Raw genomic sequence first — 25930 nt, forward strand, 5'->3', positions numbered from 1 at the left:
AAGTATCTGGTGCAAATGTCAAGAAAATTCAGCTTAACAACTGGAGGTGAGCAAGTATTATAGCATCAAATTCCAAAGAAAAATGAGCATCTAAAGAGAACTGACGTCACACGATGGGATTCTGTGCTATGAGTAGATTAGATATGCAATATTCAATATGCTGATTTGTTGTCACCTAATTGATGCGATGCCATAATCCTGTTATAATCTACCACTGGACAGATAGATTTAAGTTTCTCTTATCATTTGCCACTAATAATTTATTTTCCTCTTGTGATGAAGTAGAGAAAGAGTGGGCTATGTTTTCAAGCAGAAGACATGTGAATCTTGACATGTTGCTGCTTTACCTGTATGCCAAATAATTACATGCAAACATATTTGTTAGTGTAAACAACATTAAGCCGTCGCTTCGGGGTCGACACGACTGAGTTCAGGTCCGAATGATGGGAATCTTTACGAGAAGGTCTTCGAGCTCACCGAGGTGATCGTGTGCTGTGGTCTGGACGGTATCGTTGTCTCTTCCGAGCAGGAACTCCTCGCCTTCGCCTCTCGTGGGGATCTTCGGCTTCGCCCCTGCACAAAGGTCGGGTCGGGGTGCTCGGCCCGACCCTTCCGACGATCAAGTTAGTTGATGTCAAGGGGGATTCAGATGAAGAAATCTTTTTGTGTGTCTTTCCTCTTCCCGTTCAAAATGTGAGGGTATTTATAAGGAAGCTTACTGTTTTCTGACGTGCCCGCGGGGGCAAGTTGGTAGCGTCTGACATTGGTGTTGGCGTGGCGTAAAGAACCGAGCCTGAGCAAGCGTTAATGCACCTCGATCGATGCTCTAGTCTGTTTGATCAGGTACTGTCACGTCGATCGAGACGTGAGGCGTCATCTGACGTCAGTATAGTTTATCATAATTATCATCCTCATCAATATTATTTAAAATAATTATCATCCTCATCAATATTATTTAAAATAATCCATTTCTTAACTAAATCTAGCCATTTGAACTCCTTTAAAACTACTATCATGAAATACGCCAAAAATACAAAAGTAATTTCTTGTACATTTCAATATTATTTATTTAAATTAACCAAAATAAATCATAAATTTAATCAAACTCAGATACCCCAATGGAGAAGAGTAGTTTTGAGCTGTGACTTCCATCTCTACCACCACCTTATATAAACCAGTCTCTGTCGTTTCCCTCCACCACCTCTTAATAATATTGATACTACTTTCAACCTTCTCTTCTCTCTCTAACTCTCCCTGTGGTCGATGGCCCAAGCAACCCAGGCCAAGGCATCCGAAGCCGTCCCAGCGGCGGAGTTTGTCGTCGCCGAGGCTCCCTCTGAGTCGGAACCCAAGGAGCCTGCGGCCGAGGAAAAGAAGCCCGAGGCTGAGGAGAAGAAAACCGAGGCCCAGGAGGTGGCATCGCCCGCTGACGAGGCTCCCGCTGAGTCGGAACCCAAGGAGCCTGCGGCCGAGGAGAAGAAGTCCGAGGCTAAGGAGAAGAAAAACGAGGTCCAGGAGGTGGCATCGCCCGCTGACGAGACTGCCGCCCCCGACGTCGATCCCCAGAAGAAGGCTCTCGACGAGCTGAAGGAGCTCGTGCAGGCCGCCCTCGCTAACAACGAGTTCAACCCCCCTCCACCTCCCCGGCCTCCGCCCACGGCCCCGGCGGAGGAGCAGCCGCCGATTAAGGAGGAGCTGGAAGCCGCGCCGGCAGAAGCCCCCGCCTCTGCTTCCGTGAAGGAGAGGAAGCCGACGTCGGAAGAGCTCCCGAAGACGTCCGAGGCCGCTCCTGCATCGGTTGTGGTACCTCTGAATCCGGAAGTGGTGGAGCAGCCCGCTGCACCGGTAAAGGAGGAACCTTTGCTTGCCCCTGCGCAACCGGCGGAGGAGAAGGCTGCCGAGGCTGACGACGACGGCGCCAAGACGGTGAAAGCCATCGAGGAAACCGTCGTCCCCGTGGCCGCTCCCCCTCCGGCAGCCGAGGAGGTTCCTCCTGCTGCAGAGGACTCAGCGAAGGAACCGCCTGAGGAGGACCCTGCTCCGGCACCGGCGGCTCCACCAGAGGAGGTATTCATATGGGGGATCCCTCTCGTGGGCGACGAGAAGAGCGACACCATCCTCCTCAAATTCCTCCAAGCTCGCGACTTCAAGGTGAAGGACGCCCTGGCCATGCTTAAGGACGCCGTCATCTGGAGGAAGCAGTTCGGCATCGAGGCGCTCCTGGAGGAGGACGTCGGCCTGCCGGAGCTGGACAAGGTCGTGTACATGCATGGCGTCGACAAGGAGGGCCATCCCGTGTGCTACAACGTCTACGGTGAGTTACACGACAAGGAGCTCTACGAGAAGACATTCGGCGACGCGGACAAGCGGCGCAAGTTCCTCAAGTGGAGGATCCAGTACCTTGAGAAGGGGATCAGGGAGAAGCTGGACTTCACTCCTGGTGGCATCTCCTCCATGGTTCAGGTGACAGATCTCAAGAACTCGCCACGGATCGGGAAGCATCGGCAGGTCACGAAGCAAGCCGTCACTCTGCTCCAGGACAACTACCCCGAGTTCATCGCCAAGAAGGTGACACATAGCATCTTTAATACACCCTCTTCTGGTCTTGTTTTGCCATTGAATTAACTGGAAAGGAGCAACGATGCTTACCAAACTGTCAGGTGTTCATCAATGTTCCATGGTGGTATTTGGCTGTCAACCGGATAATGAGCCCATTCTTCACACAGAGGACCAAGAGCAAGTTTGTCTTCGCCGGACCATCCAGATCTGCAGAGACCCTGTTCAAGTCTGTGATATTATCTGAATGACTTTTCTTCCTCGCTCATCCTCTTCATCGATTGCCTCCAATCGGTGGTGTAAGATCTCATACTAGTTGATGCTCTTGATGCAGATACATAGCACCTGAGCAAGTCCCGGTTGCACTCGGCGGTCTTAGCAAGGACGATGACCGCGATTTCACCGCTGCTGATGCTGCTACGGATGTCAGCATCAAACCTTCATCCAAGCAAACCATAGAAATGCCAGCCACCGAGGTTAGATCTGTTCTTCTCTTTACAATCCTGCGAGTAATGTCATGATCTAAGCTTTCGGTGAGAAAGAAGCTTCGTTTGTGACACGATGCTACTCTCGGTCGGCAGGCATGCGTTCTCGTGTGGGAAGTCCGAGTGCTGGGATGGGAGGTTAGCTACGGTGCCGAGTTCACCCCGAGCGCGGAGGACGGGTACACGGTGATCCTGCACAAGACCAGGAAGTTGGCCGCCGTCGATGAGCCCGTGATCAAAGGCTCCTTCAAGATTGGGGAGCCCGGCAAAGTGGTTCTCAGCATCGACAACCCCACGTCCAAGAAGAAGTTGCTCCTTTACCGATACAAGGTGAAGAGCTGCAGCGAATCCAACTGATGCAGGCGGCAGAAACGAGAGGAACACATCATGAAGGACTGCCTTTGTTTCGGTGATCCTACTCGTGGTTGATTGGTTTGCTTGTTCTGGTTTTGTTCACTGAATCTCGAGGGATTGTGTCACCTATCATTCGCATGTAAATGTTCTGTACATCGTCTTCCGTGGAGTTCCTGAAGTCACGTGGGCTTGCATTTTGGCAAGGTTTTCTTATAAGAATCACCGTCTTCCCTTGTGTTTCCAGCTTATCTTCCAGTGTTAGCTCGTCTTCTTCTCGACACAGGAGTAAAGGGATCTTCCACCTACTGGAAATCAAACAGAAGGAACACAAACAAAGTGGATCGGCCTAATTGTTCCTTCCTTTTTCAGATTAATGTATAATGTCCTTTATGGAGACAACGAGAAAGACAAGGGTACGCCTGTCAGACTCCGGCTCTGAACTCTATGTTCGCAGAACCCGCAGTTACATGTGGGTGAAGATGGACACAAACGGATCATTTCTTTTTTTCTGATGATAACAGCAGTCGGCTCCTTCACAAACGAAGACATGAACAATTTGTTTGCAGAGCTCGTTCGTGTGTAGCACTGATCCCAACAGAGGTCTTTCTCCGGGCCTTGGCATGTGGTTTTACTTTACAGAAACAAAGAACTCCGAAGAAGATTTGAGAGAGTTCATTACCGGGTGCTCATGACCGCAAACTCCTCGTCTCTTGCGTTCCATCCGTGTCACTCATTTCCCTTCGTCTTCGTCTGGTTGACAGGAGAGTCGATCACTTGCTGCACTTCCGATGCTGATCCAATACTCACGATTCCCATATCTGGTACAACCACCAAGTGACTCGCCCTGTTTGGCTTATTTTGAGCTACCGTTTTACATAGAACCTTTTGCACAAAAGCATCGTCGATTCAAAGCAAATCAAACGAATCTACATGCCGACATCTTTGCAATTCTCTTTCTGCCTTCTGCGGGGACGAGATGACCGACTTCCGGTAGCCACTAAGACTGACTCAGAATCTGTTCTTAGGACCTTTGTGCAAGTTCATCTTATCACTTCACCTGTTAATTCACTAGCTTTTTTTCTAATATTCGTTCGGAATCTGCCAGTCCGCTTCGCTCGTCAATGAAGCGATCGGGTCATGGATAAACCTTATCCTTCAGTCACAGTGAAGATCATCTCTGTACAGCTAATAAAAGTGGCGAATCCTGCCATTCCATGGCCAATGGTTTGGACTGCACGAGGCTTTGTCCTCTGCTTGTTTCTGTGCCATCCACAAAGGAGAAGACAGGTCATGTCTTTGGTAGACAAACATAACATTGGAATCTTCCTGCACGCAAGGCATTAGTCTTATTCATTCCACCACTTGTTTCTTCAATTGTTTTCTTTATTTGTTGGGGCCGAAAAGAACATCAAATCTAAAGTGATGCAAACAGATGTCGATCGACATGGGAAAACTTTGGTAGCCACCCAGAACTTGAAATTATGAGGTATTTTTCTTTCTTGTCTGCATTCCTTTGTGATTATATTTTTCTTCCATCATAACCTGTTTGGATTGAACATCTTATCGAGCGAGACTCATTCGCTGTTGAAATCCCATGATTAACTCGGAGTTTGAGAATGATCCCTATGCTGAGAAATAATCCCTACCCACGACAAACTCATCTATTTCTATATGTTCAACGTGACTGACTTCCATCTAATCGACAAAGAAGGGAGTAATATTTTCTGTACTTTACATGCATCACAAGATCTCCTCTCAAGTCATCTACTTGGGAACAGAAAAGGGCTGTTAACCTTGTGCTCCATCAGCTAGCAATAACTCTTTTTTTACATCTTTGTTGAGCAGTGTCTTTGAGTTCAATATTCGTTTAAGGTGCCAAGTTTCTCAATTTAGACAAGGCTGGTAGCAGATGAGTGTTGGGAAAGAAGAGGGAGTGTGGCTTGATCTCCTTCAATGGCTACAGGGCATTCTTTTAATTGATTTAGGACAAGCCCCAACCTGCAAAGTCTCAATTTGTATCAATTAAATAATTCATCAGAAGAGCAGTATATTTTTCCAAGAATATGAAAGAGCAAAGACATTGCATGCCAAAATGCCAAATAACAACGTCTTATCTTTTTCATCAATCTTCACATTAATTTTTTTTAGTTGATCTCCTCCACTAACTTGTATAACTTTTGATTTAGATACAACTTTTTAGTTAACCTTTTTTCTAGATTAAACTTTTCTAATTTATCCCAAATAATCATGACAGAGTCATCGTAAAAGACAAATAGCACTCATGCATTTTACCTCAAACTTCTCTTAATTTTTGTTGCTTATCTTTTCTGATTTATTTGTTTATCCCTTCAACATTCGTCTCATTCATCCTTCTTCTATTAAATTTCTTCATAATAAAGTCAATAGAAATAATCAACGACATCTTTGTTGAATATTTAATATTTAGATCTTTTAGACTCGGATATCACTGTTGCGAAGAGAGAGGAGAAAAATCATAAACTAAAACAAAATTCATCAAAGATTAACAATAAAAAAATATATTAAAAAGCGACGCAAGATTAATGTGGTTCAATAAATTTCTGCTTATATCAGTAAAAATCAGATTTTTTTAATTAATAAATGAGATCAATTATATGATCATTGAGTTATCCAAGTATAACTTTTCTTGTTGACCGTCTCATATAAATTTAAAAAATTCTCTTAATTCTCTCTAGAAATTCTAAAACCCTTAGATTTAGGATATATTTATGGGCACAAATTTTAGTTCACTAAGAAATTTTAATTTAATTAAAATTCTATCAACTAATTTGAATATAATTAAAACTCTTAAAAATACTTATCTAACCCTATCTATGATTCTGTTGTGGTTGTTCAAAAAGTCTTAAAACTTCAAATGACTAGTGAGAGTATGCAGTGACAGTAACACCCGTTTGGATGAGTTGGTTCCTTGTACAGAGGACATTATATGTATGCTAAGGGTCACAAGCATCCCTTTTTTTAGGCATATTATAATTAAGAAATACAACCCATTCAAGAAGAATATTATTGGTTGTCATGATGCACTTTGCTCTTTGTCTAATAAGTATAGTATTGTGCCAGCTAAAATAATTCATAGACTTGTAAGACTTGTAATAGTTATGCATCATATCCTGCTCAAGTAGACAACTACTTGAAAGAGAAGCCCAACATCTCTAAGATTTGAAAGAATCAAATGATGCATATTAAAATTTGTTATATATATATATATATTATTAGATAATCTGGTGGCATAATTATTAGTTATACCAACACAAGTCTTACAAGTCTATGAACCATAACTGGAATTATTTTAGCTGGCACAACACTATACTTGTTATACAAAGATTTGGCTAATAAGCCATCGTTTTGAGTTTAGTTGGGAAGAGGAATGTCGGCAAGGTCTTCTCTATACGGCATGACTTCAGTCGCCTTGTTACCATCAGAAGGATGCACACCATCTTCCATTTCTATCTGTGATGAATCAGACTTATCCACAAAGGTCACCACTCTATCCTTTCTGAAGGCCAAGTAGAGGATCGCAAGCACGTAGACGGCCATGAAGGGGAAGACGACGATGCCGATGAGAACTGTGACCGGCCTTGGTAGACTGCTGTGGATGATCCAGTCGACGAAACTCGTACTCAAGAAATAGATGTTGATTCCTATGAGACCCACACCAAGGATCCACGAGATCACGATGATCTGCATTTGAAGTGTAAGCTTTAGCAGTTTGATGGTAGATACCGAAAGAATCAAGAGAGATACAATGGATGTAGTTGGAATCAACTCACGAAGACGGAGTTCTTGTGAGGTCCCATCTTCGTACGACTGCTGCTGAACTTGAGAAGAGGGATAAGAGCAAACGGTAGCTCGAAAGATAGTATCATCTGCACGGTTTGGGTAATCAGAATTGATGAACGCATTATTAACCTGCATGACGCAAAAGAAAATTATTCGTCTTGGATGAATAAATTCGATACCGATGCGATGATTATAAGTTTTCCTGCTCCAGCAGAGCCTCCGATGATAGAGACGATCAGGCTGGGACCGATGGCGACGCATCGAGTCATGAGGTTCTGAAGCCACATTCTCATCTTGATGTCCAAGAAGCCCTGCGCACGCGTTAGTGTTATCGATCATCATGATCGCTTGGTTTAATCCCAGGTTACTAAGCAAAAATGGTGATCTGAATCACTACCATAACGTTACCTGCATGATGTATTGGCCAGCGTACGTGCCAGTTATTGTGGAGCTTTGTCCGGAGGCCAGCAATGCGATCCCGTAGACTATGGAGCTCGACTTTCCCAAGACATTCTGAGGAGAACACAAGCAACGAAAGCATCTCAACTTGTGTTGCCATCACGATGATGAAGATGATGAAGATGATGATGATGATGAAGAAGAAGAAGAAGAAGAAGAAGAAGAAGAAGAAGAAGAAGACAAACCTTGAGCAGAAAAGAGGCTGAGTTGAGGGTCAAATCACTGCATGTATCAGAATCATCAGATGAGAGGTTATCGGTAGCACAAACAGTTCCGGACACGGACACAACTGCTATGTTGATGAGCAATGCGACCAGTAGCGCGAAGCCGCTCTCCAAGAGGAAGTACCGACAGGCGTCCTACACGAAGACAAAAGGAACATGAGCAAATATCGATCTTAATCCTTCTTATAGATTATCGTTGATGAACATTTTCCTTTTTAATCCTTGTTGGGCTTACATTGATTCCTTTGACGGAGGGAGGAGTCTTTCTCGATAGCACCAGTGCCGAATGCAAAAACAGATTGTGCCTGCACGCAGAGACAAGGCCAATGCAGTAAGCAAAGAATCACGGAGAAGTAATCATATGGCAGGAGTGTCGATCTGCTCACGGCATGACGAGAGCACCCAGGAGAGCGATGGCATCGCTGGTGGCACTGTCGCCCTTAAGCCTCGGCACGAAGAGTCCCCTGATCACCTCAGATGCAGGGGGCTTTACGTAGCTCAACTCTCCGAAAAAGCAGGCAGCCATGACAAACACCAGCACTGATATCAAAAGTTCAAGCTTCCGGACCTGCAAGTAGAATGGTTTTTTCTTCTCTGTAACTTGTTTCCATGCCAAGATAGTAACTTCTCAGTTGTTTAAACCTGTATAAACCGGTTTAATTATACCGACAAGGTACAGACAGGGCGAAGGATTCCAACTTGTTTTCTTCCTCCTCTTTTGCTTGTGTTTGTTGGAAAAACAACAGTACATGAGACAAACATTTGTCCCAAAATCTATTCGGTCCATCACCATTTGACGCCAATTGCATTAGAAACAGTGAAAGGTTGGAACAAGGGTTGAAATTACCCCATATCTCTGGAGTCCAAGAAGCAGCAGAGTGCTCAACCCTGTGATGAGGACACCTGCCCACACTGGGATGTGAAACAAGATGTTGAGAGCAAAGGATGTTCCTATCACTGCAAAAAAAGCTCATCCGTCCCAGTAAGTCTGAATCGTTTAACGACGAAGAAACATCAAGAGGCTCACACAAAATTCTTGAGCTCAGAAACAACCTTCTGGGATATCAGCAGCAATCACAGCCAGTTCTGCAACCACCCACAGACAGTACTTCACAAATTTTGGATACTCCGCTTTACACAGCTCCGCGAGGTGCTTCCCTTTTGTGAAGTGCGAGTACGAGGAGCATTTCAAGTACATATCGGTTGTCTACAAAACAATCCAGAAAAAAGGAAGAAAAAAGTTGTGTTTCTGATTCTGATACCTGTAGTCACCCCGAGATTTGCTGCTAGTGATTGTATTATCAGCGCGAAAATGAGACCAATTAGTATAACCCACAAGAGCTGTTTTTAAGAATTTCCACAATATGCATCAGTCAATCCAGGAAGAGGGAAGAAGATGAAGGATTAAGCAGCAGAAAAATGAATCAAGAGATAAACAAGTTAGTTATCCTTATCCAACAATCCGGACGAACAGATTCAGATCCAAAGAGTTCAAACAAGAATCGTTTTTTAGAGAGGATATATAGGTATATATATATATATATATATCTCCTTTTATACAGCATTTATCGACTGACTTGAGGAAATAGCTGTCTCAGAAAAAGAACCACTGAAAGAGACTAGCGATTTCCATGTTTAGATTACCTCGTATCTGTGATTCGCTCCGGCTTGTAGGTCCGTCTCCACTGCCACAGAATTCAAAGCATAAGTTCGATTGCTCAAGATTTAGAGAGAGATCGTGTGTCTCACAATTGCCAGGATCAAGGTAAGCCAGGGAAACAAGGAATCCGGGTCCAACATGAGCTAGAAACTTTTTCCATCCAGCCTTCTGCAGTGATGAAATAATCCTCTATTAGCTATAAATAAACATAAGAGAGAAGAAGAAAAGGAAGTAACAACACAAAGAAAGGAAGTATAAGTTGGAGAACAACCAGCTCCTGGGACTCATCTTTGTTCATGTCACTAGTCTCCACTGATGATGCTTTAACTGCAGGTAGTCCATTAATCTTTTCTTCGGCAGCTGCAACTCTTCTACTCCCTCTTCCATGAGCGCCATCTCTTCTGATCTCTCTTCCCTCATGCAACTCCATCTCTATTCCCTCACCATACATCTGATTCCTCCTCACTGAACCTCAACGAGACCACCCCTTTGTCTGCATTATATATAAATAAGAAGACCCTATGATGACTTAAAATTATATATGTATATATATATTATATGCATAGCTGGCTTCAGATTTATTTTAAGCCACCAAAGGGTCTTCTTCTTTATTGCATGAAGGTATGGCGAGGAAAGAGAGATAAGAAGAGATGGTGCTCATATGAGAGGGAGCAAAAAGAGTTGCAGCTGCCGAAGAAGTATACGTTGGAGAGTGGTTTGGCCTGTGCTACTGATGAGTAGATACAACAAGAAAACCTATAAAAAAGAATGTCACGCTTGTATCCAATGTGCTACCGACTGAGTTCATTCAACCGGCATATTTATTTCCATGCAACTGGAGTGGGACTCGAACATTGCATGAGCAAGAACGAAGTGTCATACTTTTGTGGCCGTGTCTTCCAATCTTTGAGAAGTTAATGATGATAAATGACATAGGGAACCAGAAGGGGAGTTGGTGCATGAGAAAAGATGATAAATGAGGAGGCGTGGATAAGAGTATACAGACGTAGTTTTATTGGTCTGCGCGTTGATAGGTGGAGCAAGTCAGCACGGCCCCTTTCAGGGTTCCAGGCGTCCAGGTACATCTCTCTAAACCTCACGATTGATAACAATGAATGGTTATTGACTTGTGGATAGAATTATATTTGATGCTTTAAAAATTGACTAGAAACGACAACCTGAAAGAGACCGACATCATAATCTATGAACTTACACCTATGAGATAGATACTGTGACAGATGTTCGGTGGCTGTCCAAACGATTAAAGGAGTATATAACTCGAGTAGGACGGGTATCAAACTCCTAACACACGGGAGTGATGTTATCATTCACAATAAATCCGCGAGTCACGTTTGAATACATTTTCCTCTATCCATAAGATATGGAGACGTGAGAATTCTTCTTCTTCGGTGAGCTGTTGGTACGTGATGATGATGCTGTTGAGCATACACGTACGTGTTCTTTTGAATCTCACAAGGCATGAACAGTGCGACGTCGAGGAGCTGTGAAGTAAGCATGCAAGTCTTTAGCAGACCGATGGTGCGAAAATGCATGGTTTACTGCCACAACATTTATATGGATAGCTCGTAATTAGTATCATGGACAGGTTGCAAAACTATGAGAAAAACTGCTAAACAGTCATACTTCAAAGCTTGAGTTGCTCTTGTCCTTCTTATCGCACATCCCAGCACTCGAGAGACGAGAGAGAGACAGAGATATATATAGATATGCGTGTGATTCTTAGTAGGATTTGCATGTTCAGGTGGATTGATCTGTCGTGCTGCACCCGATGGCATGGTGCAAATGAGCTGGTAGGCTTGTTTTTTAGACATGTAATGCTAATATTTTTATTTTCTGTTGAGATGGAGAATACAGGAAGACAATATATTGTTTCCTTTGGTTATTAATCTTCCCATAGATAGATAAATATATAAATAACACTGGAGAATTATATTGTCATGATAATATATACCAACCCCTTAGACAATACCGATCGACGAGGACTCCATCGGACAATAAGATGTATAAGAACGAAATTAAACATCGGACGATCGTATAACATCGTCCCTGCTATTGTCACTATGAGTTATTAATATCTTGGTGAAAAGATTAGACAACAAAAGAAGAAAGGAAAAGTTGTTTCATCTGATCCAGAAGGGAAGAGAGTTTGATTCTCGTCATGTAATACATACCCTAGGAAAATATACCATCTGTAAACTTGCCATGACATCCAAATTCTAAGAAACGATTAGGTTGGGGAAATTTTAATTCCGATATGCAAAGAACAATTATATGCTTAACTCAGAACAAAACCACGAAAACTCTTAAAGAGTGCTAAAGAGAAAAAAAAAAAAGTTTTCGCATGATTAAGGTGACAAGCCAAGAAAGTATGTGGCTGCTGCGATGCAAACTACAGTGCAACACGGTATACCCCACCATGGAACATTTTGGTCTTGATAAGAAAGATTGAAGGATCGATCTCCCATATTTTTAGGGAGGAAAATAATGTAGTTAAATTAGTTGGCAAACATATGCACCGATAACTATGTCCTTGATTTTTTTTTTGGTTTGCAGAGATGCAAACGGGCACGTACTTCATCTCAATTAGGTAATACATAACGTACATGGAGGAACTAAAGTATGATCACCAGCTCTTTTCACTCCAATTTTGTTTCCATACCTTAAGTACAGAACCAGTACAAGCTACCTTGCCTATGTACTCCCATCGGTTAGGAGTAGTGTTGCGCCTTTGTTTTCATATATCTTGGAAGATTCTTGGCCTTTCGTATAGGTGGAAAGTCTAATAAATTGCCCCTGATATTTCTGATAATAAATTTGGTCAACTTGTATACCGTGACACTGGCAATGATAAACATTGCCTCTGATATTTCTAATAATAAATTTGGTCAACTTGCACACCGCGACACTGGCAATGATAATGGAAGTCAGAGTTTATCATGTGGTAGATGCTCTGAATTCAGTCACAGGACTTCACATGATTTATATAGGAGGCTCTCTTCCTGTCATCTTATGGTGTGTGCTACTATCAACATCATTACTTCTATTTCTAATCCGACTTGTTTGTTTCTAGCAGAACCTGGTGGCATGGATGCTAAGCAATATTTTTTTGGGATACAGCTACTCTACAGCAAGGTTGACTAAATTACCATTTAGCAGGAGGAGGAGGAGCATCTTTCTCTGGATCTCACCGGGTCAAGCTGCACAAGATTAAATATATGCCACGTAACCATGAGCACCGTACATAAGATAATAGGTGCTTAATGAGTTAGGTTAAAGTGAAATGTCTTCGGATAAGTTTGACGAAGTTTTGAGCGTGTCGTCATATACACAAATCTATACGAGTCTGATGTGTCATAATTTTCGGATTAGGTTATGTGGGGAACATGCAAGCCACGTCACAGGAGCATGTCAGCACTTCCAACTCCTTTGTTAAACCAAAGAATGGCATCAGCGAGCATCGAGCTAATAAGCACTCGAGAATTGCACTTTGTCACATATCCACTATGCAACTAAATCCATGGCATTTCAAGAAAAGGAACGGAAGAGTATTAAACGCATCTAAACATTTGGATCCAGAAACTGGTGTCTCATCAGTGATTTATGTAGGGCAAGACGATACAGCATAAGGAGTGCGGTCGAGTCTTTGCATGCTTGATCAACTATAGGCTTGTGCTAAGCTCTCCGAGCGCTGCGGCATCGATCTCCAGTTCCGGCGAAGAAAAGCTTTGATGGGTTCAGCCTCGGAATGCGAGGAGTAGACCCATCACTGATGGCGGCCTTCAAAGGAATGGCGTAATGGACCTTCTCGATTCCTGCCGTAATATTCGGCCCCAAATCTAATTGATGGATCGAAAATTATGGACTGTAAGGCTCATTTCAGTCTCATTATACCAATGGAAAACCCATTTCAGGCTCATTGCATTTGTATGTTTCTTGGTAAGGATTTTGCATATATATATATATATATATACATTTTCAAAGCACGGGCTTTGCTTTGTTTCTTGGTAAACTAAACCCTTTATGTATCGATCGAAGGCTTGCCTCATGTATTATCTGCAGAAGGGAGTGAAGAGTGCGTTCACTCGACGCACGTACGCGACGTGAAAATGCCCATGTCACCTCATCACTTCTCTCTCTACGTCCCCACGACCACATCCTTTTCTTCTTCATCGCTGCTTCACTAGTCAAGTCGTGACAATAACTTCCGTCCGTGCCATTCTTTCTTTCCATCTTAACCGGATTCTTGAATCCACTATTTCCTTTTTCTTCTTTTGGAAGGTCAAACCACTTTCTTCACTAGCATTTATCTTTGCTGCCAAGGTAGGAATGCAAGAAACTGTTCTATTTAATTCTTAGAATTTAATTCTATTTAATTAAATTGTTCACACACACACAAGAAACTGTTCTATTTAATTCTTCACTAGCATTTATCTTTGCTGCCAAGGTGGGAATGCAAGGTCAAACCACTTTCTTCACTAGCATTCTCTCTCTCTCTCTCTCTCTCTCTCTCTCTCTCTCTCTCTGTATATATATATATGTGTGTGTGTGTGTGACATGAGGAGAGTTTGCACTGTAAGGGTGATGTGTAGTTAAGGTCATTGCTCCTAACGAATCCTTCTAGTTCTTCACGTTAATAAGATATTGTTAGCTTATTATTTTAGCACGTGTTCTCGAGTATTTCTAGATCTTGCTCTTGATTTTGTTGTATATATGAAGTGTTGCTCGTTCTCAGGGATGTTATTGGACAGCCTGCGGAGAGAGTCGACGATATATCTTTTGGAGAGAAGAGGTGATGGATTTGAAGGTGGCGCTTGTGGTGGTGTTATGGTTGTCAATGGGAGCGAGAGGCGGAGACGTGACTTACGATGGAAGGGCTCTGATGATAAACGGAACACGAAGGTTGCTCTTCTCCGGTTCCATTCATTACCCTCGAAGCACGCCAGAGGTACTGTTCCATCGTGTCCTCCATCTTCCATCTGTATCGCCGTTAAGTTTTGCTCCCCTAAATGCATGCTTGGATCTTCCACCGTCCATCATGATGTTTCACGAAAGAGATAGATGACATGGGTCTTTTCTTTCTGTTCATCCTTCCATTGATTCCTTCTCGCTGGTTCTGCAGCAGTTAAACTAATGAAGATATCAATCCAAATTGAGCTTTCCATATATTGCTACCGCTCAGATTGCTTCGGATCGAGTCAAGGAATTTTGTTAGCCAGGAAGGGTTGGTTGACTTTAAAACACTATTATTTAACTGATCTCCGATGAACAGTGGCTTGTTAACATCAGATCCGAAGCATAAATTCTATTGTAATGTTACAACCCGAGTGACACGGTAGTGTACCATGATTTAAATATTTATTCTTGCATCTTCCAAGAGGGATAGATGATTTGATTTTATTGGTTTAAATGGTTCAGCCACAAGTTGATAGCCAGTATCGTGGTCCCAAAGACAATATTATATTACATATTAATATAATATATAATATTATTATATTAACAGTTGCACATGAGAAGGAAATCCAACCAGAGAGATTGTAGGAAATCCAACTTAGATCGGAGCTTACGATGACGGATGATTGAGTTGTACTCCATAAATAAATACTAAACGCCGTGGAGCTTACGTACCTCAACTATATTGTTATTAACGAAATGAGAGCAATGGGTACTGATAAATACATTTGAAGATAATAAAAGAATTGCAACTCAACAATGTATACAATTTCATCTATATTTATACATGTTCATAATCACGTTGCTTATTGTCGGCCCAAGTTTCACATCTGCAAAGCATATTCATTCTCCTTTGGTTCTAAAAGCTAACAAGTTTCACATCTGTACATAATATAGAAATGGCCGTATCTGATTGCCAAGGCCAAGGAGGGAGGGCTCGATGTGATACAAACTTACGTGTTCTGGAACGTGCATGAGCCTATTCAAGGACAGGCAAGTCTGATCCGTACATATTTATAGGATACTCTCTGTGATTCTTCTACATATCGTTGTATTGCGATTTGTATAGATTTATCAATTGTGGAATATTCTCAGTACGACTTTCGAGGAAGATTCAACCTGGTGAGATTCATCAAACAAGTTCAAGCTGGAGGCCTGTATGTGAGCCTCAGAATCGGTCCTTTCATTCAGTCAGAGTGGAAGTATGGGTACGCACGCAATGCTGTCTTGTAGATTGTACGTGTTATTTTCTTTCGCTTTTAGATGGAATGGATCATACAGAAACGCGGAGAAATCAATCTTTATAATGTGATTAATATGCCACCCTGATTGCCGTTCGAGGCACTAATGGTGCATCAAGAAGACGAAAGACGTAAGGGATGATGTGACTGCTTCCCTGACGTACAGAGGAATTCTTTCAGATCGTGTAACAACAGGAAGAACCTTGACATATTTTCTCAGGGACTAGTTGGAGTGGAATTGGTAGAGGTCTGCAGAGTGCAGAGGTTGTTCATTTCCTAATGCATTCTGCTCTTGATTTGCTGCTGCAGAGGGCTTCCGTTCTGGCTGCATGACGTTCCAGGCATCGTCTTTCGCTCTGATAATGAAGCTTTCAAGGCAGGTGCTTGATTGCAAACCCACAGTCGGTTCCCATTTCCTCCATAAAACTCGCAGTCCCCTGTCATATATCAACCAAGGAGTCGTTTGTCTTGCGCTTGTACTCATCATGCCTGTTTGTTCGCCCGCAGTTCCACATGCAAAAATACGTGACGAAGATCGTCGACATGATGAAGTCTGAGAGGTTGTTTGCTTCCCAAGGTGGCCCGATCATAATTACTCAGGTAATGGCCACATCCGAGGAAGCTGATCTTGCAAACTTTATTTGGGTTCAGTACGAATCATTCGAGTGCGATGATGCAGATCGAGAATGAATACGAGAATGTGGAGGCTGCATTCGCCGAGAGAGGGCCTTCCTACGTTCGGTGGGCAGCATCGATGGCTGTAGGCCTTGGTACCGGTGTTCCCTGGACGATGTGCAAGCAGAGTGACGCTCCTGATCCTGTGGTAAGTCATCTCGTACTATGTACCAATCATCATGCGTTTCCAAGGATTGAATCACCCACGATTGCAGTTTTCGGTATCACGATCTTCCAATTTCATCTACAGATCAATACCTGTAATGGGATGAAATGTGGGGAAACCTTTTCGGGGCCTAATTCACCGAAAAAGCCATCACTGTGGACAGAAAATTGGACTCAGAGGTATGTCTGCTTAATTCTCTCACCATGTCTCACTCCTCGTTGGTTTCAGAAATGCATGATTGTTCTTATTCATCGATTATTTTGTGCAGAAAGTGATGTTGTAAACATCACAAGGCAGATTTCTGCAACAAAAATCATGATCACATCATCTGCATCCAATTAATACTATGACTAGTTCTTATTCCATTTTGCGATTGAAAATGGTTTCTGGAATTTGTCTGATGTCCCATCAGAGCCTGTTTAGTTCTACTTGCTATTTATTTTACATTGAAAATGCTGCCTCGAAATTTTTACTTCATTATTTTGGTGACTCGTAATGGTCTGAGAAGAATGCTGTGTGATACTTGTGATGCAAAGATATCAAGTTTACGGAGAAGATCCACGACCAAGGTCTGCTGAAGATATTGCCTTTGCTGTCGCCTTATTTATAGCGAAAAAGAATGGAAGTTTTGTGAATTACTACATGGTATGGTTGGTTCTCTCTTACAGAAAATTCATCGTATGAATCTTGTTATTAGTTCAAGGACATGGTTTGGCAAATGATCCGACTGTTCGACAAACCTTCTTGTTCCTGAAGACCAATCATGTTACATTTTGAACTGTCGTAGAACTGCACTGACATCGCTGAATGTGTTTGTTGATATGCTACTCTGTTCTGCTTAAGGAAACTAAGGAGTACAATCCATAACAATAATAAGAAACCTTCTTCTCCTTGACTAGATTAATCATACTCTCCATTTGTTGATTCTAGTCTTGTGAGTTTCAAGTCATACAACTTATCATCTCAATGCAGTATCATGGGGGTACAAACTTTGGAAAGTCTGCCTCATCATATGTTACAACAAGTTATTATGATCAAGCTCCTCTTGATGAATATGGTCAGTTATTCTACTATCATATTTACATGTACATGGCTTATATTCGAAAAGAAAGCTAATCTTTCATTTGCACACAACACATGCAGGCTTAATCTGGCTGCCTACATGGGGTCATCTCAGGGAATTACATGCTGTCATCAAGTTATGCCAGGAAGCGTTACTTTGGGGAAGGTATACTTATTATTCACTTGCCAAGTTACAGGAGGTAAGATTGCTACCATCTGATAAATAACCAAATAAACATTCTTAGTTTGGGAGTTAATATCACGATTTTTTTTTTTTTGTTTAAATTCTGCAGGCACATCTCTTTCGAACAAATTCAGGAAAATGTGCTGCTTTTCTCGTAAATTACGATAAATCTCTGGTTGCAAATCTGCATTTTCTTGATGCCATCTATGAATTACCAGCCAAATCCATTAGTATCTTACCAGATTGCAAGAAGACAGCCTTCAATACTGCCAAGGTCAGCTAGAGCAGCATTCAGGAAACTGAAAGTTTTGTTCTTTATGACCGAATGTTATCTCATTGGACAGGTGAGCGCTCGATATGGTGAAAGAACAGCAGAGCCCGTTCAGTATCTCAATCGAAGTCAGCAGTGGGAAGCATCTGCAGAAGAGTCTAACATCGCCGGCAAGGCTTCACTCGTAGCGAAAGGGCTATTGGAACAAATGTCGACAACAAAAGACGTGACAGATTATCTCTGGTACACCACAAGGTAACATGAGATATTTCAATCTCTTATACATGCCTCTTCATGTCTGTGTGACCTTTGCCTCAATTGCAGCTATAACCATTCACGACAAGATGGTCAGATTACTCTTCATGTCGACTCTCTTGCACATGTTCTACATGTCTTTGTAAATGATGAGTTACTTGGTAAGTAATCTACAGCTCGAGCATCTGTTTCATTAATGCTGTTAAATGTTGCACAAGAAAACTTTACATTTTCTTATCTGCATAATAGGAATAAGATCAAGTGAGGAGGCAAAAAAGGACTGAATAACTCATCAATTTAGAAATCTATCTCTCTCTCTCTCTCTCTCTCTCTCTTTTCCCCTCTTTTCAACTCTTTTACTGGTATTATTTCACAAAAGAATGTCTTACATATGAATTCCAGAATTCTATTTTTTTATCCTAGCAAGGTTAAAGCTCATGACTTCTACTTTGTGATGTGATCAGGTACTGTGCATGGAAAAAATGATGGAGAGCTACCTGTTTTCGATAAACCCATTCAGCTCAAGGGAGGCCAGAACAATATCTCTTTGCTCAGTGTTATGGTTGGACTACCGGTGAGGAAGAATTCGTCATGATCGATCCTTTGTCTACCACTTAGAAAGAAAAGAAAGAGTGAAATTTGCATGGTCATAAAGCACCGTAAAGCAGGATATCTGCAGTCAAAAGAAAGAATTTTTAGGCTTGCTTCCAATTAATCTACACTTTTATTAGGTAGTAGGAATATGAATCAATCAGTTCAATTTCCAGTCGAAAAGCTTCTCCATTGCATACATCATAATCAATTAATTGTGCTCGTGTAACTGCAGAGTTAAGTTGCCTGCAGTTGCCGAGCGACATGACACTGCATCTTAGACTGCGAAAGGAATGTCTCTTCCATTTTCGACCTCTTGGTGTCAATCACTTTGTGTCGTCATCTAGAAAATTCTGTCATTTTCAACAATAATGTATGCAACAATAATAATGTGTGATATTATTGGTTTGAAGGACTCAGGAGCATATCTTGAGAATCGTTTTGCCGGAATCCAACATGTAAGAATCCAAGGGACTGGAAATTTATCTCGAGATCTCACACATGAGCTATGGCGTTACCAGGTCAGGAAATGATAGTGTAATCTAGGAATGAAACAGTTGGACTTTCTTTCCATGTAAAAACACAGTGGTGTGATGATGAATGCAGGTTGGTTTACGGGGAGAGAAGGTGCTAATCTACACCGAGGAAGGATCAAAGAAAGCAGTCTGGAATCCTGTTGTGAGCTTCGCAAATAAACCCCTGATATGGTACAAGGTAAAGGCCACTTGCTACATCACTCCGAAACCAATTCTGCAGATGCAATCGATGATGCCAAAAACTCTTGTTTGTTGCAGACAAGGTTTGATGCTCCACGGGGTACCGATCCTGTGGCACTTAACCTTACGAACATGGGGAAAGGAGAGGTGTGGATCAACGGGGAAAGCATCGGCCGCTACTGGGCGTCCTTTAAAGCTCCAAGTGGAAAGCCATCTCAGTCTCTGTAAGTACAGCTCATATTCTAAACGGGAGTGTCCCTTGTGGCTCGCTTGGGTGATGTAGCAACTCTACGCAGGTATCATGTTCCTCGCTCCTTTCTGAGGCCATCAAACAACCTCCTTGTTCTCTTCGAGGAAATGGGAGGCGACCCTCGCTCTATCACGGTGGACACCATCTCGGTTGCTCGTGTCTGTGGTCATGTAGCTGAATCATATTACCCGTCAGTGTTCTCCGAAAGCAAACACCCATACGTTCGACTTGGATGTCAACGGGGGAGAAGCATCTCATCCATAGGGTTTGCCAGCTTTGGAACTCCTATGGGGAACTGTAAAAGCCATGCTATGGGCGGTTGCCACTCTGTTGCTTCCAGAGCTGTTGCAGAGAAGGTGGGCTCTTCTTCTTCTTCTCTTGTAGACATGAATTGATCTCAGACAACATACATATCACAAAGAAATTGAACTGTATGTGTTTGGACAGGCTTGTCTGGGTAAGGAGAAATGCTCGATTCCTGTGACCACGAGCAGATTTAGAGGCGATCCATGCCCGGGCATCACGAAGTCTCTCCTGGTTGTTGCCGAATGCAGTTGATTCGATTTGGTGCATTTACAGGAAAAGTCCAACTTTCCATTAGACTAACCTCATGAGGATGATTAAATGGAGGAACACACGATTCTTTTGGAACTTCTATCGTCTCATGTGTTTGGCATGAGACTTGCATGACCACACAACAATATGATCGTTTAATTCGTTAAGAAGATGAGACTGATTCTGCCTCACCTTTGTCTCTCTCACCCAATATCTTCTCTCAGGATTAAGGAGATCGTTGGAAACGGTGTTCCTGACGCTCTCTGTTAGCTTCGAGATCTGATGGCGATGGTCTCTGTAGGTATCAGGTTACTGGAATGATTCGATTCCAGAGAATTGCGTACATTTCAGGCTATTGTCAGATGCTCCTACTTCGATGCAGACTATTGATAACTACTCCGATGTGGAATTAATTGTCTTTTTCTTTGGCTGGCTGCGTGAAGAATGTTGATAATGTTTCTCCTTTGCAGACTGGATGGGACATCAAAGATTGATGCGATAATTTGTGACCGTGGCACATTGCCACCTTAATGGTTCTCATAATCTCATTTCCTTGCCTTGAAAGCAATTTTTTTTGGGACAACCGCTTTAAGAAACAAACAGACTTTGATGTAACATCTCCTTTGGCTCTTCAGCTCGTGTGTCTTTAAACACTGATGCTATCACGAGAAATAGGCGGTGTTCTTGGGACTTTTGAGCTTGATGCTCCTCAAAGACCAAAGATTCGATGAATTGCAATCAAACTACTCCTCGACTTGTCCGAAGGGAAGCCAACCAATTACTTATTTACAGGAAGAAGAAAAGGGAAAACAAGAGAGCGAGGCCATTGCAACACAGTGATTCTAAAACCTTCGGCATTTGGATGCAGTGATAAATAGACGACACATGAAGGAGTTTTGAGTTTGTCAGGCCGAACCCAGGCAACAATAATTATACAGGGTTAGAAGCACAACATATGCTCTTTTGTGTTGCCGTGGAATCTGCTGCCTGCAGGTGAATCCCCTTTCTACAGGTTTTCAGTCTTCTACACTCGGATGGTGATATTAATCCAACGACAGGTCTGTTTGGTTTCTTATCGTGGGATTGAGGAGTAGCAGTTGCCAAATCCAAACTAAATAGAAGCCTTAAAAACCGTAGAAATCCTCGAGTTACCTGAGCATGTCTCCGGTGTTCAAACAAGGGCCACTGAGAGCGGGTGAAGCAGAGGAGGTGTTCCCGTCGCCGAAGACAGACCCACGGGCGAGCGGCAGCGGCCGGTCTGGAATGTCTGTTATGTCGATGTCCCCCTCCAGCATCTTCACCGCCTCCAATATCGTCGGCCGGAGAGCCACCATCACGTGTGCGCAGAGGACGCCCACCAGTACAAACCTCTCCATGATCCCCTTCGGGGGGGACCTCCCTTCGTCGTCGGTCCTCGTCAATGCCTCATCCAGCACTTCCTCTGCTCTCCCGGTTTTGATCATTGTCCATGCCCAGTCCGTGATCAGCACCAGGTTCGATTCCGGGGACGTGTCCAACGCCCTGCGGGCGCTCATGATCTCCAACACCAGCACGCCGAAGCTATAGACGTCGCTCTTCTCCGTGAGCTGCCCGTAGAGCGCGTATTCCGGCGCGAGGTAGCCGTGAGTTCCAGCGACCCTGGTGGTGAGGTGGGACTGTCCCTCCCTGCTCTGCCTCGCGAGGCCGAAGTCGGCCACTCTCGCCCTCATCTCCCCGTCCAACAAGATGTTTGTGGGTTTGATGTCCCGGTGGTAGATGGCTGGCTTCACTCCATGGTGCAGATACACCAGCCCTTTGGCCACGTCCAGTACGATGTTCTTCCTCTGAGGCCAAGTCAGGGGCGGCCTCCTCCTCCCGGAGTTGCCATGAGCGTCCTTGCTTGTGCCAAAAAGATGGTCGTGGAGGCTTCCATTGGGCATGTAGTCGTAGATCAGGTACAGCTGCTTGCCTTCCTCCATGTCTTCCCTGATGCAACAGCCCCTCAGAGGGACCAAATTCCTGTGCCTCAGATGGCTGATGATCTCCACCTCGTTGTGGAATCCCTCATCGCCGTCGTCTAAATCCGGCTCGAGCACTTTCTTGACGGCGACGGAGCTCCCATCCGAGAGAGTGCCCCTGTAGACGACGCCGAACCCGCCGCGCCCTATGAGGTTCTGCTGCGAGAAGCTGGCGGTGGCCTTGTCTAGCTCCTTGATGTCGAAACAGATCGATCCGGTGTTGGGTCTGGGATACGATCTCGAGCTCCTCTCCGAGACCGCAGAGTCGCTCCGCTTCTTCTGTCTGCGGCTGACTCGGCACACGAAGAGCCCGATGGAGCAGGAGAGGAGGGCGAGGGCAAGGACCGCGGCCACGGAGGCGTAGATGGCGGCGGAGTGGGAGCTGCGCGACTTGTGATCGGGAGGAGAGGTGGAAGAGAGCGCAAGGCCCAAGACGCACGTAGCGGCACGGGGGTCTTTGGGGCCGTACTGGTTGGCGACTCCTGCGGCGTACAGGATGGCGAGGTAGAAGCAGGGCGTGGCGTTGGAGTCGTTACCGTCGATGCGGGTGAGCCGCGAGGTGACGTCGAAACCCGCCTTGAGGCAGGAATCGCAGCGCTGGAGGTTCGTGAGATCCCCGTCGCACGCGGCGTCGAGCGCGGTGGAGTTGCCGAGCTTGGCGGTCCAGTCGCCCCTGGTAAATATGCCGGCGCAGGTGTTGACGAAGCGGCCAGGGAAGGGGAAGCAGGTGGAGACGAGGGAGGACGGCAAGGAGAGTGGCGCGGCGGAGAGGTTGGACTGGAGGTCGACGAGGCAGGCGGCGGCGGTGGAAACGTCGGGGAGGCGGAAGCGGCCGGTGTCATGGAGGCGCTGCGCGAGTCCGATGCCGAAGAGGCTGAGAAGGGTCAGGCAGCAGTCGGTTTGGTTGGCGGTGGCGGGGAGGCAGGAGGTGTCGTCCCAGGGGAAGGTGGAAACGTACGTCAGGTTCACGGGGCAGGTGGCCGCCGTGGAGGCTTCGGCGGCCGCGAGGACCAAGAGGAGGAGGGAGAATCGCAGTGATCTCCACATCTCGATCGGATCGAACCATGGATTGCGATCCATCGCCCATATGAAATCTGGTAACAGGACAAGTGATGATGAGGACGGAAGGCGTGGAAGCATGCTATTGGGGTTGGGAGGAGGAGCCGTTGCAGAGCTGTAAAGGGGCGCTAAACAACTCTCTCTTCCTTCCTACAGATGCTTGTGGCGTGTGTGTGACACCACAGATTGCAAAAGAAAAGACACGTGACGCTCTCTGTGGACGGAAACATCAAATCTTTTTAATCCATTAAAGATGACAAAAGAGTTGGAGAGATGCAAATGTCTTTGAAGTTACGGTGGGTCCCGTCGTGAGACTTAACTTACAAATACAAATGGGTCATCTCTTTGAGGGTTATATTAATAATTTTAATTGAAAGATGAAGAAGCACTACGATGGCGAATGACGCTTCTCCTAACCTCAAATAAATGTTGCTGATGTTTGGGAGGAGGAAATCCCACGTTAGCGATGGAGACAACCGCAGTTCGATTGTTTAGTGTCATGCAGTAAAATACTCCATTGTCGACGCTGAGTTTTGTGGAGGAAGGAATGAAGAGAATAAACAAAAAGAGGGGGATAATTTATGAATTAAGACATAAAATATTATATATATATATATATATATATATATATATAATTGTAAGGCTATAGTAAATAAAAATCAAACTTGAGAGGAGATCCGATTAAAGCGAGACTTGAATCATATGGACTTAATATATAGTCTCTGAGATATTAAATAGATAAAGGACCGTAGATACACGGATAAAGGACTATAGATACACGGTAACTAACGATAGACAGATCCAATAAATTAGATTCTTTTATATCATTTAGGGATTGTAACGTAGTGGCTTAGTATGTCCGTAGCCAATAAATCAATTGAATTATTTTGAAGATAATAATTCACTGAATAAGAAAGAGTTCTGACAAGTATGACTCACGATCAATATTGAGCCTAGAGGATTACACACATATGATAGGTGTTGCAATAAGTATATATTCGAATATGAGATATCCGTTAGAGTCTTTATCTTAGATATTCAATAAGTTTATGAATTATTAGATTATATAGATGAAATTTAATAAGAGTCAATGAAAGATTATTGGGTAGAGACCTACTAATTTAAGATGCTTGGGTAGTTGGATGAAGATTTAGTATTAAATAGGATGAGATCTATTAGGGTTAAGTTGATAGAATGTCTATATAAATAGGAGAGAGCCAAAGGGCAATAGGTTAGGTCTTTTTGACTATCACCTCATATTCTCCTCCTCAACTAGTAACCTCTAATTGGGTTATGTGGACAGCAAGAAGGACTGGTCCCTGATTATGCGGTGCGCGTAACGAAGAGATTTGAGCATCTTCGCAGCTCTTGTAATGTGGATTACCACTAAAAAGGAGGATAATTGACATTATTCATTCTCTTCCACAGATTTATAAGATTTTTGGGATATATAATCTCTCTAAGTAAAATACATCTTTCTTATATGCATGGTTTTTTATTTTACAATTTTTACGTATACGAAGATAAAACCTTTTTATGGAAATCTGAATTTTTTTTTTATGTTTTTTCAACGCACACGTGACATTGTCCTAGATTTCCTAACAGTAGCTTGATATGATATATGGAGAGCATGAGTACCTAGATCTCCAACTTTTTTGCCTGCATATGAGACTTCAACATTCTACTTTTCTTGTGACTATAACTTTATTTTTTTTAAAAAACTCTATAGTATGTATTGATACGACACTTCTTTTAATAGTCATATCACTAAATATTCTTTGATCTAGATTTATATTTAGATTTTTCTTTGCCATCTTTTTTAGTCTCACTTTTTCTTTTGAAATTCAAAGCTTCTGACTTTTAGAGGTTTCGATTGTGAACTGTGAGTCCATAACTGGTTTTGATATTAGGATTAAAAATCACACCATTTAAATAAATTGTGCTCTTCTCATATAAAATTATTATATGAAAATTTTTATACGAAACAACAAGAGAACATAATAATAATAGGATATTATCTTTTTCTTTGATGGTGATGCTTATATTTTTTAGATCCATGATTATGATTCAGAAGATAATAATGTGCTAGTTCACTTAGGTTCATTCTATCATTCATAATAAGTAGAATCACGGGTTTTATATGATAGAAGGTTGCCAATTTGACCCAAATTTTTGTTGTTGTTTTTTCTAAGGCAACTTCCCGAAATGCTTCGTTGGATACGAATATGAACAAAGTTGCACTTTGACCAGCTTCTTCTTTCTCTTCATTGGTGCCTATCATTTTTTTTCTTTTCTAAGGTTGATGTTATAAAGTTTCACCTTTGTTAAGATAGCCTTCATCGTTAATATTTCATTTCAATTCTTGATCTCGCATCTCGTG

General features: G+C 43.1%; 4 protein-coding genes across 4 annotated transcripts; 2 read left to right on the top strand and 2 right to left on the bottom strand.

Moving 5' to 3' along the window:
- The first annotated feature begins 1213 nt into the window (after positions 1 to 1213).
- Positions 1214 to 3643, top strand: LOC103972480 (patellin-3). The gene is made up of 4 exons (XM_009386833.3): positions 1214 to 2568; positions 2661 to 2785; positions 2891 to 3032; positions 3138 to 3643. The coding sequence occupies exons 1-4, from the start codon at positions 1264 to 1266 to the stop codon at positions 3396 to 3398; spliced, it is 1833 nt and encodes a 610-aa protein (XP_009385108.2). The 5' UTR covers positions 1214 to 1263; the 3' UTR covers positions 3399 to 3643.
- A 2971-nt stretch (positions 3644 to 6614) lies between these two features.
- LOC103972482 (metal transporter Nramp5) lies at positions 6615 to 10039 on the bottom strand. Its single transcript, XM_009386836.3, has 13 exons — positions 9829 to 10039; positions 9647 to 9725; positions 9542 to 9582; positions 9160 to 9238; positions 8951 to 9055; positions 8745 to 8854; positions 8284 to 8465; positions 8133 to 8202; positions 7859 to 8032; positions 7623 to 7727; positions 7394 to 7525; positions 7205 to 7300; positions 6615 to 7115 (listed from the first exon to the last, which is right to left on the bottom strand). The coding sequence occupies exons 1-13, from the start codon at positions 10006 to 10008 to the stop codon at positions 6786 to 6788; spliced, it is 1683 nt and encodes a 560-aa protein (XP_009385111.2). The 5' UTR covers positions 10009 to 10039; the 3' UTR covers positions 6615 to 6785.
- A 4278-nt stretch (positions 10040 to 14317) lies between these two features.
- On the top strand, positions 14318 to 20633 carry LOC135597811 (beta-galactosidase 7-like). Its single transcript, XM_065091333.1, has 19 exons — positions 14318 to 14523; positions 15426 to 15521; positions 15624 to 15736; positions 16079 to 16145; positions 16277 to 16369; positions 16449 to 16592; positions 16695 to 16789; positions 17147 to 17255; positions 17583 to 17667; positions 17754 to 17872; positions 17966 to 18130; positions 18201 to 18382; positions 18452 to 18543; positions 18847 to 18956; positions 19387 to 19494; positions 19580 to 19687; positions 19768 to 19913; positions 19986 to 20295; positions 20387 to 20633. The coding sequence occupies exons 1-19, from the start codon at positions 14371 to 14373 to the stop codon at positions 20495 to 20497; spliced, it is 2406 nt and encodes an 801-aa protein (XP_064947405.1). The 5' UTR covers positions 14318 to 14370; the 3' UTR covers positions 20498 to 20633.
- An 868-nt stretch (positions 20634 to 21501) lies between these two features.
- Positions 21502 to 23730, bottom strand: LOC135597812 (probable receptor-like protein kinase At1g11050). Its single transcript, XM_065091334.1, has one exon. The coding sequence runs from the start codon at positions 23629 to 23631 to the stop codon at positions 21643 to 21645; it is 1989 nt and encodes a 662-aa protein (XP_064947406.1). The 5' UTR covers positions 23632 to 23730; the 3' UTR covers positions 21502 to 21642.
- Between the last annotated feature and the right edge of the window lie 2200 nt (positions 23731 to 25930).

This window comes from Musa acuminata, chromosome BXJ1-11, assembly GCF_036884655.1.
Source record: "Musa acuminata AAA Group cultivar baxijiao chromosome BXJ1-11, Cavendish_Baxijiao_AAA, whole genome shotgun sequence".
NCBI lineage: Eukaryota > Viridiplantae > Streptophyta > Magnoliopsida > Zingiberales > Musaceae > Musa > Musa acuminata.